The 14,141-nt window shown below is 32.3% G+C and overlaps 2 protein-coding genes across 6 annotated transcripts in view; one reads left to right on the top strand and one right to left on the bottom strand.

The window, feature by feature from the left end:
• Nucleotides 1-6,988, bottom strand: part of LOC145286139 (deformed epidermal autoregulatory factor 1 homolog) — a 43,965-nt gene extending 36,977 nt beyond the window's left edge. For all 4 annotated transcript variants that reach the window (XR_013869110.1, XR_013869111.1, XM_080134862.1 and 1 more), the window contains exon 1: nucleotides 6,352-6,988. Coding sequence is in view for 2 of the 4 variants with exons in the window: in XM_080134862.1 (XP_079990988.1) it covers nucleotides 6,352-6,796 (445 nt within the window). In the remaining 2 variants the exon portion in view is untranslated. The remainder of the gene's footprint in view (nucleotides 1-6,351) is intronic.
• LOC145286138 (uncharacterized) overlaps nucleotides 6,946-14,141 on the top strand; it is a 99,733-nt gene continuing 92,537 nt past the window's right edge. The window contains exon 1 of one of the 2 annotated variants that reach the window (XM_080134859.1): nucleotides 6,946-7,302. In XM_080134859.1, coding sequence (XP_079990985.1) covers nucleotides 7,264-7,302 — 39 coding nt within the window. In that variant the 5' untranslated portion in view covers nucleotides 6,946-7,263. The remainder of the gene's footprint in view (nucleotides 7,303-14,141) is intronic. The other variant, XM_080134860.1, reaches the window with a different exon arrangement.

Below are 14,141 nucleotides of genomic sequence, written 5' to 3'. Positions count from 1 at the left end.
AATATTTATCTTTCAGGATTTTTTTTTAACAATGAATTTATTTAACTTCAAAATTTAGCTAAACTTGATAGTTTCCAATGTCGCCATGAAAACATTTTTCATTATGACTTTTTTTTTTTTCACATGTAAAATTATTTTTCTTCAGGCTTTAATCTTTCAAATACAATCAAAAAGTAATCGGAAACCTCGAAAAAATTATGATAAACCTAAATATTTTGCAAATTTTTATTACCAATCATCCTACTTCTTATCTAAGTATAAAAAAAAAAAAATTAGTTTTATTAATTCAAAAGCATTTTTTTTTTTTTTAAATATTTAAAGTTTTGTTTACGTTTATAAGTGAAAAATTGGTACTTGACCGTTTTTAAAAATTACTGAAAGTATTATATTATTCTGCTTTTAATATAAAATTTAGTTTTTGTTATCTTTCTGGATAAATCAAAATTTGTTCAGAAATATTGGACTTTAATAGATTTTAATTAGTTAAAAAAAAAAATCAACTTGATTTTTCTCAGCGTTTTGTCTGAATTTATTTATTTTGGAAATACAAAAAAAAAATGATTACTCGTTATGTCTCATGTTATGTGGTCAAGAATTGAATGATTATTTTCGGTTAAATTTGGCAATTTGGAACCATAACTCCTTGTTCTAAGGGAGGTAACTATTTTAGTAAGCATTATAAGAAAATGATTTTTTTTCAATTACAATGTAAAAAAGTGATGCTTGTTAAGATGGAGTCGACAAATCAATTTTTTAAATAAGTAATTTTAAGCAAAAACAATATTACATACATAATTGTTATGTCGAAAATAGTAATATATCCAAAAATTGACAATTCATCTGATAGAACAACTGCTATTGCGTTTTTAGTCAAAAAAGTCTATTGCACGCTATGAGCAAATAATCTAAAATATTCGTTCCGAGTTACGTCCTCTGTGTGTGAACTTTTCACTGTCTACTTTATAAGGGCTAAGAAAAATGCAATTTTACTAAATTTTCTTTAAAATTTAGTTTTAACTATAACTTTCACTCGAATTTTTTGTCATTTTTGTATATATTACTATTTTCGGTATGACAAAAAAATAAAAATAAATAAAAATAACACACATCCAAAGTTTTATAACATTAATAACCAAAAATGTAAAATGCATAGATTTTGTAATTTTTCTGGTTTAGTTTAATCAAGACATTAAAAAAAAAAAAATGAAAATATTGCTAAAAAAAAAAAAAATTAGGTACTTGTACAGTTTAATCAAGACATTAAAAAATGAAAACAGCGAAAAAAGGTTATATTGTACGTATCCGTTTTGGACTGAAGATCGAAAAAAAAAAAAAAAAAAATCACTTAATTTGATCGTGTAGTTTTTTGTTTTTTTTTTTACAAAGGAAAATCAAACTTTAATGAGATCGATAGTGTCGCGGTCATCTTGTTTATTTCGCGGAAGAGGGGCGCCAGGAGAGATAACTAATCTCAGCTTAAAGTTTGTCAAAATTTGACGAGATTATTTTGAAACATAGGCAGAAAAAAAAAAAAAACACTTAGATAAATAGTTTTGCTTTTTTTTTTTTTTCATTTTACAGTTTCTGTCCTTTGTTAATCCCTTTTTCGTTTAAAGGCATCTCTTCTCGTTCGCAAAATAAGCAAGATGGCCATGACACGATCAATCTCCTTAAAATTTGATTTTCCTCTGTAAAAGAAAAGAAAAAAAAAAGAAATACTTGATCAAATTAAGCGATTTTCTGTGTGAAAACTTTATTTCATAACGAGTACGTACAATACATTCGAATTTCATGAAAAATGTTTTCTAATTTAGTAACAGAGTTACCTCCCCTTAGAACAACGAGTTAAAATTCCGAATAAATTTATATAGCAAAGCGCCGAAGCGGACCTCTATTTTAAGTGTAAAATATTTTATTTAAGAAAAAAACAAACCTGAATATTCCAAGAAATAATCGTTAATCGTGTGATTGTAATATATATATATATATATATATATATATATATATATATATATATATATATATATACGACACACACACTCCCTTGACAACGTGGGGAGGGGAGTAAAATTTTAACAAATACCTTGTTATTTTACGAGGGAACTCTAAAAAAATAAATAAATGAGTGACCTTTTTTTTTTTTTTTTTTTTTTTTTAGTGATGGCAACGCTAACACGCACAAAAACAACATTGATTATTTAAAATTAGACAATTTAATGCTTAATCTAATTTGAAAAAATAGCTACTTTATTAAAATCAAATAATGGGTTGTGACTGCTACTACGATATCCAAAGAGAAAATAATGTCTGTTAGACATTGCTCAGATAAATAAATATACAGGAACATAGATAAAAAAAACAAAAAACTTTTTCCTTAAGGTTGAAGGAAAAAAAAAAAAATCGTAGTTTTCCCTTTTGAAAAACACACACACACACACACACGAGATTGTGTCTTGTGTTTGATAGTGTTTTTTTTTTTTTTTGTCTGTTTTTTTTTTTTTTGCTTTTAATTAATATACAGATAAATAATCTGCATATTATAAAAGTTTTCTCTTACAATTTAATAATATCGACAGGATTTTAAATTATGTGAAAAATGCAAGTTTACGCGTTTGAGGGGGCAAGGGGACATAACAATTATTAAAATTTGAAAACAAAATAATTCACTCCTACACAGAATTGAAATATGTAATGTTTTGAAAACTTAACAATGCAGATTTCATATAACACAACTCGATATATTACTAGTTATTATACAAACCGAATAACTTATATTTTTATGATAATATCGAAGTTACTCTACATGATTAAAAAAAATAAATAAATACCAGTTTTGAAACTGGAAATTGACAAGCGAGGTTTATAAAAAAAATTACTTACCCATTATCTTTTTTGGGGTAAGATTTTTTTAAGGGAGTGGACAATGAAAAATAATTTGTTATTTTAAAAAATTATACTTGGCTTTTTTTTATTTTTAATTACAAATAATCAAAATCAAACATCATGTTGGCAGGGAGTTCCACTTTTCTAGGCGATTACGTGTGGTTTTATGACCTTGCCACTCGGACTTAGGGTTAGTAGTAAAAGACATTTCATTAAGTCTCTTAACGAAATGTTCACGAAATAGTGACATATTTTTTTGCCAAAATCTAGACGGTATACAGTAATGATCCAGTTTCTTTTATTTATTTATTTTGATAAACACCGCTTAATTTCCGATTTGGCTGATGTGTACACGACACGAGTGAGCGAAATACTCATGGCTCCGATATTGTACGCAGTTCGTTCGAGGGAGCGTTCATTATTTCGAAAAGGAAAAGAAGTTTGGCGTGTGTGGCCTTGTTTTTTTTTTGGGGGGGGGAATTGAACTTTGCGCTTTTCGGATTATTTTGTTATATATTTTTTTGGGGGGGATGAATATATATTTTGGGGGAGGCCGTGTTTTTTTTATTTGGATGGATTTTTTTTTTGCCGTGTTTTTTTTGGGGGGGGGAGGAGATGGATATTATTTTTAGTCGGAGATTATAGTTATAGGTAATTATTATCAGGAAAACTGGTGCAAGTCTAGATTAGCACTTTTTTCCCATGGGGGTCATCACTTATCAAGGCCCAGAGGCCACTCGAGGATAAGGGTTCATGGGTATACATTAGTCATTGTGATTTTAGCGTAGTAAACATTAATGGGAATTTTATAACTTGGATTACTTAGGGGGACGGTTCGCGGTTCACTCAGTAAGAACTTGTTCACGTTGGACTTGAAGACAATCAGATTGTAGTCAGCTGGAAAGCAGGCAAATGGAATAGAGTTCCACAGGTGTGAGGTGAGCAGTTCTAAGAAATCTACGTTTAAGTGTAGGCACAGATAAAGACAGTGTGGGAAATTGTTGATAGTGGTTCTGGCTAGACGAGTGTTTTTCGTGAAAGTCGGACGAGGGGGGGGGGACCATAGATTGAAGTTCAGCAGCAGCACCTGCCATGAAATAACGAAAATAACTTGTGGCGATAAACAAAAACCTTTATGAATACCTTTTAAAAAACTACTCGACGAGAACAACTGTTTTTGTTTTAGTAATTATTTTTTATCCAAACATAAAAATTTCAATTTGCCTTAAACTTTACGATTTTCGGATTATTTTGTTGTATATTTTTAGCCGGATTTAACAAACAAAAATCAAATTGACCCCCCCCCCCAAAAAAAAAAAACAAAAAAACAATACACACGGACAAACAAAAAATATCTACAAAGAAAAAAAAAAGAAAAAAAAACGTAATCCGAAAAGCGCAAAGGTAAAGCCCCCCCCCCCCCAAAGGCCACACGGCCTTTCCTTTTCGGAATCATGAACGCTCCCTCAAACGAACTGCATAAACATCGGAGCCGATGCGTATTTCGCTATAGGGGCCTTACTTGTGTATGTACGCCCCCCCCTCTCACATGGTAAATTTTTACATTAGGTCCACCCACCTCACCTCCACAATTTTCTTTAAAATGACGACTTTTAAAGGTTTTATACAGGTCTTTGTCTATATCGCCCATATTTTTTAGCCGCGTGCGCGCGATAAACACGTCTACTTCGCAAAGAAGTAGATGTGTTTATCGCGCGTAAAAAGATGGCCGCCAGAGAATTACAGTCCATAATACAATCTCGATAACCATTTGTCTCTGCAAAATGTGATTTTCGGGTTTAGCATTTAGTCGAAAACCTATAAAAGTCGTCATTTTAAAGAAAATTGTGGAGGTAGACCTTTCTACCCCCACAATTATCTTTAAAATGACTTTTATACTACTAGAGTAGACCTAATGTAAAAAAAAATAAATAAATAAAAATAAAAAATACTAAAAATTCTTAAAATGGGTAAGGGCGGGGGCTTTTTAACTATTATGCACTTTCACCTCACAATTTAATAAACAAAAGATACTGAATTGAATTTAACTTGAAGATCCTATCTAAAAAATAGGGTAAAACTATACAAACACCGTGACAGCGAATTAACCCTACCCCTAACCCTAAACCCTAACCCTAACGCTGTCACGGTGTTTGTATAATAATACCAAAAATAGATCCGTATTTGGTATAAGGGTGCTAGTGTAGAGAGTGCAAACACTGCACACTGCCCCACTACTGCAGTAGTACTGCACTAATCCGCGCTATTTTTTAAATCGTATTTCCAAGTTTAATTAAAGTTTTTTTTTTTTTTTATTCAACTGTAAGGTTGAAGTATAGAATTGGTACAAAACACCCTCCCCATGTTAAGAATGGCTTTTTAAATAATAATGTTATTATTTACGTCCGGATCAGTCACTCTCTGCAGTGCACCAGTGCATACCCAGCAAGCAGAATTCTCTTTTGAACTCTTATTAAAATGTTTTACTTTAGAAAAACGATTAGTTAATTTGGTATTTTTGCTAAATTTATGAAATGAAACATTTAACTTAAAGGTCATAAGGAGACGGTTTTGCAGTTTTGCACGACTTAAAAAATGTCATCGATAAAAATAGTGTAAATAAAATGCTGAAAATGTCAACAAGTTACAAATTAAGTAACAATATCGTTTAATAACTGGATTTTTTTTGGGGGGGGGGGTTATTACCTAACCTATCATAGCGATAAAATTAGACACGAGGTCAGTTAAAGTTAGAAATTCAGCTCCTAAAAACAAGGGGCACTCCTTGGACGATTGCAAAATTTGTCGTTATTGGCCTCGTCGTCGGTGGGGAGTTGAGCATGCCGCAATCTGCAATAAACAACTCACTCCTTTCGAAGGAGAAGTGAATGCATGGGGGTGATGGTACCGAGAAATCATACTCGACTAATATAAGTCCAAGGGTTAATTTTACGTCGTTACTGGACGAGACGTATGAGGTCGGTCAAGCTCCTTTCAAAGGGGGGGGGGAATACTCCGAAGGGTTGCAAAATCTACCGAGATCGAATCTGTTGGCATTCTCCAGTAGGGGACTCAGACGACCGATAATAAACCAATTCCTCAGATAGCCCTCCAAGTTTCGAACTGTTACCATACGCTATGTGATTCGGCAGAGAAGAGACGATTTTGTAGGATTGAAAATAATGGTTAGAGAAAACGGTACTCCTGCAGAAAGTAATCCGTGCTGAAATAACGTTATTATTTAAAAAGCCATTCTTAACATGGGGGGGGTGTTTTATACCTATTCTGTACTTTAACCTTACAATTGAATAAAAAAAAAACATATCATAATTAAACTTGGAAATGCGATTTAAAAAAATAGCGCGGATGCATTAGCACCGAGAAAACATAACTAAAAACAGTGAAATAATAAAAAGAAAAAAATTAATTTTGTAAGTAATATGATTTTAAAGAAACTAAACTACTTACCAGATCCTAATTTACTCTTATAAAGTTCACCATTAGAGTTTTTGCACCTGACAGGAAGAATTGTGCAGTGTACGGATTCATCCCATTCGTATTTGAAACCCTTTTGTGTGTAATCTGGATCTTGGTCTTGTTTAGTTTTCAATTCGCTAGAATCCTCATCGCCTTCTTCGACATTTAAAGTCTGGTCATGTATGACAATATGCGTGGTTTTGATGCCCGCCTCCTGTAATTGCTCGGCTGTTAGCAGTCCTTGCGATGTTGCAACAAACACCTGGTCTGCAGGAATGGTCCCTTGGTTGGTCACCACACCAGGTGGGGCCGAGGAGACACTTTCTTCTTCGGCGGCAGTGCCGTGGTCGGAGGCAACGGCGGCGGCCTCCTCCTCCGGGAAAGCGGAATCATCGTCACCATTCGGCAGGGCGTCGGAAATGTCCACTGCAGACATCCCCTTTTACCTCAAATATCTATTTTCAATTGATTTACTAATTTTTGTTTGATCCCGAAATACAAAAAGGTTGTAAAGTTTCGGAATAAGATAAACGTGAATTGTTTAGCTTTACTCGGGAGTTTCCGTTGTTCGTCGCAATGGAAGTCGAATAATGGCGAACAAACTGAAACGGAGATAGCTTATACTCTCGAACTAGTGACTTTTTTTTTCTCGCGATGTGGTATTAAATAACGATTGTTGTTTTTTCCTCCAAAAGCTATTTATTTATTCTTTAAAATTAAATTTTAAATCAAGTTTAAAAAATAAAAATAAAAATAGTTCTTAATTATTTATTACTTCCAACCCACTGTTTATTCTTACTTAGCTTTTGTTGATATTATTATTTAATATAAACATTGGTGTTGAGAGTATGAAACTAGCTCTACTCAGTCACGAAACAGAACGGAAGCTAAAAATGACTTGACATGGACTCTTCAATTTTGGAATACGATTCAGAATTTTCTGTGAGTATTATTCATATAAGTAAAATATATTCTGCAGAAGAACGAAAACGCGCTTTCATATACCACCCACTGAAACTACAAAGAAGTACTTGCATTAAATTTACTTTAAAAAATATTTATGCTGCATTGCTATACGGAACTCACGTTTTAAACCAGTAACAAATATTTTTAAAAAGTGCAAATAGCAACTACGTGTGTGTGTATAAGCTCAAAAATATATTTTGATGGTTAGAATTATGTTGTTTATGGAAACAAATATTCTCCTTTCTATATAGTCGAATAATAATGATTTAAAAATATTTATTTCGTTCTTTTCTTTCTTCCTTGTGGAAATGTGGTCTCAAAATGGGGGATCACTTGTTAAAAATACAAAAAATGAATGACGCATATCTATAAGTATATAAGAAGCTTACTTTGCTATTTTATAATTTTTACATATAAATTTCTTTATCTTTTATGTCTTTGCTTCGTGTTAACTTTTAACTTAAAAATAGTTAAGCTCTTGTTTTTCAAAGACCCTCGCGTTCCAATTGTAACTAAAAACATGTTTGTTTTGTTCTTTAATACCGCGCCAAATTCTTGAATATGTTCCTTATTAGAATAGTGGCTCTTGCCAAATACTGGTTCGAAAGCACAATTGAACTTCAATACATTATTTTCTACTAAACTTTAATTTAAACCCAAAATTACTTTCTAACCGCCAACTATGTCGATTATCTACGATGTAAACATTGTGTCAAAAATTATTTCTGCCTTGTTTCATGTAGAAACAACAAAAAAATAGTCGCCACATTGATTTGTTCGTGGCCCTGGTAGTCTCGAAAGTGATTTTTAAGCATCTAAACTGTCGCTTCAAATTTAATTTCTAGCTAAAATTAGATCCTTTATAGGCCAAAGTCGACTTTTTTTTTTCTTCTTTTAATTACCTCATCTAAACTAAATAAACAGTTGCTTGTGCGTCATCCTTTTAGGAGAACCAACCACACCAGAAAGAGCGGTTTTTAGAAAACGCAATTAAAATAAACCCTAGAACATTGAAAGCGGACTGAAAATTACTAATGAACCTTTTCAATTTTAAATTAAAATTACGAATACTAAGTATATTGATTCTTTGTATTTTATAACACTTCAATATTTTATTTCACTGTTTACTTGAGCCGGCTTCATAGAGGAGCTGTCTGTACTACGTAATAGTATAAAAACTTGTAGCAAGTAAGCTACACAGAAACGTTTGTCTCGTCTTCGGAAGTAGTTCATCAGTCTAAAGTTATCTGAACGAATTACACACACACACAGTTGGAAAAATATACGTGAATTAAGGTACACAGAATTTTCATAAACAACCCAACGTATCCTCATGAGGACGAAACGCGGAAAATCCTGTGTAACTTGACATATTTTCATAACTTTCCTGGCTCTATTCACGTATTGAGCAATTTTGAAGTAAATACTGAAAATAGTTTTGTATACATGAACAATTTAGTTTTGTGTATATACATGAATAATTTAGGAAGGAAGCGATTAACACGAATCCCGTTGAAAAGCAACCTTAAATAAAATTAACTGCTTTGTTTGATCTTGTGGGGGGGGGGGATCGTTTTAGGAAATGAACAAATCTGATGTCAAACACGTGCTTGTGCTTGAGTGCTTGTGCTTTGACCCCCTAAAAAGAACAGACTCCTCGTCTATGATTAGATAGCTGATATCGTTTTTATTGTTTACGTAAAAATTTTGACAATCTTTTTGTTTTTAGATGTAAATCGCTGAAGTCGGAGACAAAATGCGCATTCATTTAAATTACCTAAATTAAGTATAACAAAGTTTGACAGTAGTTCCGTATTTTCCACCTGTGCCAGTAGTTATTCAATTTGAGATAAAGACAAAAAAAAAAAAAAAAAAAAATGAGCCAATTTTCAAAGCAGGCAGCTTTCATTTGGTTCAAAATTTCTTTTTAGTTTAATCATTAAATAATGACGTTGCAAAAACGCTATCAGAATTAACTTCGTATATTTTGACCTTTTTGTGGTTATAAAATGTGAACGAATGAATTTTCGCTATAAATTTAATTTATTAATTTGGTGCTTATTCAAATTGACACTTATGGCGGCAATTAGAATTCAGATATCTGTATGATGTGTGTTCTGTAACGAGTACGTATGTCATTCCAAAAATTACGTAAATCAATTTTTTTTTTTTTTTTTATAAACTAAGCATTTGAACAAAGCTGATTTTGACCATTTACACTTCAAATTGTCTCCCTCCCTTTATTTCATCGGATTTAATCATGGCTGACGGAAACACTACGACTTGCTTAGTCATAAAATTTGATTTTCTCGAATAAGAAATTAAAAAAAAAAAATAGAAGATAATGAAAGTAAATTTAATTTTTGTAATGTCACGGAAAGTACTTTTAATTTTTGTTTTGTTTTTTTCCTATTAATTTGAAACTGTACACATGCCAATTAAAAACTTGATACTTTGAGTTTTAGCATTTCAATTTATTGAATGGAATCGGCACTAAGCCCAATTTCTTGAGTACAATGAAAATAGTCTCGTCCTCTAAAAAGATTTAAATTTCAGCGGTTTCTTTTCGTTTTTTGTTTTTTTACGTTGTCTCCTTTTACATTGGTATTTTTTTTAGATTAGGTCCACCTCCACAATTTTCATTTTAAATGACAACTTTTATAGGTTTTCGACTATGCTGAATACGAAAGTCGCATTGAAATTTTGCAGAAATAAGTTATCAAGACATAAAAAGTTGGGGTTTGTATTACTGTGCAGTTGCAGTGTGCACATAGATTCGAAAAAGTTGTCAAAAAAAAATATATGACAAATAAATATTATCAAAGCCAAGATCAGTTACTTTTCTACCAAACTGGATACATTTTTTGTGTTTTTATTCAATGTAACATGTTTATTCAGCTCGAAAAACATGCAGTGTTTACCGATGTGTTGGAAAATTCAAAATAGCGCCCGCCCGACACTCTCTTTAGCATGTTAAGTTTGGGAAAAGGTGTTATAAATAATAAACTAGACAAAATACTATTAAAAAACACCGAATATGTCAACTTATGTCACGGTACGGTAACATATATTGAGCGAATTTCTAACAGTATTTTGTCTAGTTTATTATTTATAACATCTTTCCTCTCTGCGTGTTAAGAATGGCTTTTTAAATAACGTTATTTCAGCACCGATCAATAAGTACATAAGTACCGATATATGGCACGTGCGCGTAAAAAGATGGCCGCCAAAGAATGCAATGCATAATACTACATTTTATATCTCGATACATACTTTTCTGCAAAATTTCAATGCGATTTTTGTATTCAGCATAGTCGAAAACCTATAAAAGTCGTTTAAAAGAAAATTGAAAGTGGACTTAATTTGAAAATTTACCCGTACTGTGATTTTATTGGATTTAGCTATTCAGGTTAATGGTTGGGGGGGGGGGCACAACTGCAGTAAGTTCGTCGGAGCACAATTTATGGAAATAGTTGTAAAATAAAAATAATTAAAAAAAACGCATAGCGGTACCATGTTGCGTCAATTGAATTGGGGCTAGAGTTTGGTAGGCAATGCGAACCCGAACCTATTAGGTTAGAAATTATTTATTTTGCACCCGGTCCAAGAAGACTAGTGGTTGGATAGCAGTGTCAGAAATCGTAAGTAAAAATTTGTGGTAAACACTGGAATATTTAGACTTACTGTCTTTCGAAGCTTATAACTTCTTGAAAAATGTAATTCAAACCCTAATTTTTTTTTAATTATAAAGGAACAAGGACCAAATTATGCAATATTTGTGTTTTTTAATTTTTTTTAAATCGGTTTTCTTTTTTAAAAAAAAAAAAATTAAAGAAAATCAACGAAATTTTACTTACTTCGATTATAAAAAATATATATAAATTCAAAAAAATCACTTACCTATAAAAAATACTATTCAATGAGTACTACTTCCATTGTTAAGAATTTATCCATATTTTTACTTATATTCCATGTCCTTTTTAAATAAAATACTTTTTTAAACAAGGATTAAAAATAACGTGAACTCAGATTTTTTTCACTGTTCAAATAAAGGGCGACACATATTTGTTCTTCACGTTTATCTTCCGGTGACTTCTAAGGGACATAATTAGTGTCTCTATTGTGTACTGTAAACCAAAATTAGTATAGGGTGGGCCAAAATAAGGGTCCTATCTTTATTTTTAAATAACTTAAAAAATAGGACCCTTATTTTGGCCCACCCTGTATTTGGGGGCCTCCATGGGTAAAAAATGAATACATTCACTTACAATTTTTTGCCGTTAAACAAAGGGGGGAAAAAAGTCTACTGATTTAAAAAAAAAAAAATAAATAAATAAATAAATAAAAAATAAAATAAAAAAATTCTCTTCATGAAATACATGAGTTTTTGATTGATATATTGTAATACTTTATCGACTGAATTTTTTTATTTTTTTTATCTGAAAAAAAAACATTGAATGAAATAGAGAAAATTGTCGTAAGCGTCCCATATTTACTTGACATTCTAATCATAACATAAGCTTCCACTTAAAAAAAATCAACATGGTTTTTTTAAAAAAAAAAGTGTTTTACACTTTGGACTTGACATGTAAATTTCCAAAAAATTTTTTTTTTTTTTTAATTAGAATATTTCATTTATTGATTTTTTTTTTTTTTTTTTTTTAATCTCCAATTTGTGATATATAAAACTTTGGTACGTAAATTATTTAAATTTTAATAGACATTTAAAAAAAAAACGTTTGTCTAAAATATTATATTTGGTTTATTGGAAAGAGCGTAAAATTTCACATTGACCCTGAAAATATCGTAAAAATTGAACCAATAGAAAAATTTTGATAGATTTTTAAAGTTTAAAAATTCAAAAATATTTAACTCGTAAAATTCAATTGATTTCATTACGTAAAAAAAATGGCTGCATGAATATGCGCCGGCACTTTGTAAACACTTTTTTTTTTTTTTTTACAAACAATATTTCTAAACAACTTTAATAGTTTATTTTGGAAGTATATTCCATAAAGAAAATAAACAACCCACTTTTAAAAGAGAAATTACGAGTTTTTTTTATATTTTATTCGCAGTTTTGTGTTAGGGGTGTCAAAAATTCCCCCAAAATTCTGATACACCTAGTCATGCGCTGAGCTTACTAAAGTATTCTCTTAAAAATAGAAAACTGTCTTGCTAGACTAGTTATTTTTTATTCTGAGTTCGTCAATTTAAAAAAATTATTTTCAAGTTTTTTAAATTGGATTTCCAAACAGTGCTATTTTGTTGTTTTTAACGCTTTTAGTATACATGTCCTAAAAGCGTTAAAAACATGTACTAAGTACATGCGTTTAACTTATTTGTACTTCAGTATGTATATCAGGGGTCTACGTTCCAACCTTCCAGAGGTTGAAACCCAATTACAGGAGACGAAACCGGACATATTATTTCTATGTGAAACTGGAATAGGGCCGACCACTTCCCTAGATGAGTTCATAATTAATGGATACTCCAATTTAACAGCTAAATCTGACTCCCAAGATCGCCATGGGCATGGAATATGTGCCTACATTAAGGATGGCTTCCCATGTGGCAGGGATATCTCTAGAGAAGATCCTAATTTACCCTATATGTGCTTCAGGGTTGCACTTGCTAACACCACTGCATTTATATTTGCCCTTTATAGGCCCCACAACAGCGGAGTTACTATCTTTAAGAGCATATCTGAGAAAATAGACCACATACTGTCTTCACATCCCTCGGCTAACATCCACATCTGTGGTGACTTCAACGTCCATAACGTGGAATGGCTGACCCATTCAAATAAGACAGATGATGAGGGGAGGTTTTGTCATGATTTTGGCATTGCTTATGACCTCACTCAGATTGTTCGTGAACCCACCTGTGTGCCGATACACCCAATCAATATGCAAGCCTCTTAGACCTTTTTCTCTCAACGTCCCCTGAGCTATGTTCATGTACCGTTCATTCTCCTCTAGGATCCTCCGACCACTCCGTCGTATCAGTTAAGATAAAAACGAAATGTAAGAAGCCCCCAGACGTACCCCTCCACCGTACTGTATACCGATACTCTATGGCTGACTGGGATAGCTTCCGTACATTCATATCTGATTTACCTCTGCACTCCATGGTTAAAAAGGAAGTGTCCTCTATAGTATCAGATCTAACCGAATGGTTAATTGTAGGCATAGACCAATTCATACCATCTAAAAAATTCCAACAAAAACCTAAAAGCCAGCCATGGTTCTCCCCAGAATGTGCTGCTGCTATCGCGCACAGAAATCACTTTTTCCATAGCTACCAACGTAATAGATGCACTGAGACTAAAGCTGCTTTCAGGACTGCCAGCAACCAATGTAAAAGAGTAATAAAAAATGCAAGAGAGCTATATGCCCAGTCTGTTAAATCCAAGGTAGCTGATCAGCGGCTTGGTTCCCACCAGTTTTGGCAAATAACAAATAGGATCCTGAACAGAAGTGTGCATTCTATCCCAACCATTATCAACGGACCAGAGGTCATCTCGTCAGCTTCAGACAAGGCCAAACTATTTGCAAAGAACTTTGCAGCTAATTCTACCCTATGCGACGAAGGCCATCAACTCCCCATATTTCCTCCTATAACACAGAACACGCTAGGTAACATACAAATATCCGTGCATGAGGTCGCCAAGCTAATAAAAAACCTAGATTCCAGTAAAGCAACTGGCCCTGACGGCATCCCAATTATAGTGTTAAAAAAGCTTCAACCAGAACTTGCTCCCATACTTACGAAACTATTTAAGCGCTGCCTTAAGGAGAAGTGCTTTCCGACCC

Source organism: Euprymna scolopes, chromosome 10, assembly GCF_053919585.1.
Source record: "Euprymna scolopes isolate OS-2025 chromosome 10, ASM5391958v1, whole genome shotgun sequence".
In the NCBI taxonomy this organism is placed as follows: Eukaryota; Metazoa; Mollusca; class Cephalopoda; order Sepiida; family Sepiolidae; genus Euprymna; species Euprymna scolopes.
Note: the sequence above shows the minus strand (reverse complement) of the source record. Positions and strands in the feature narration are given on the sequence as shown.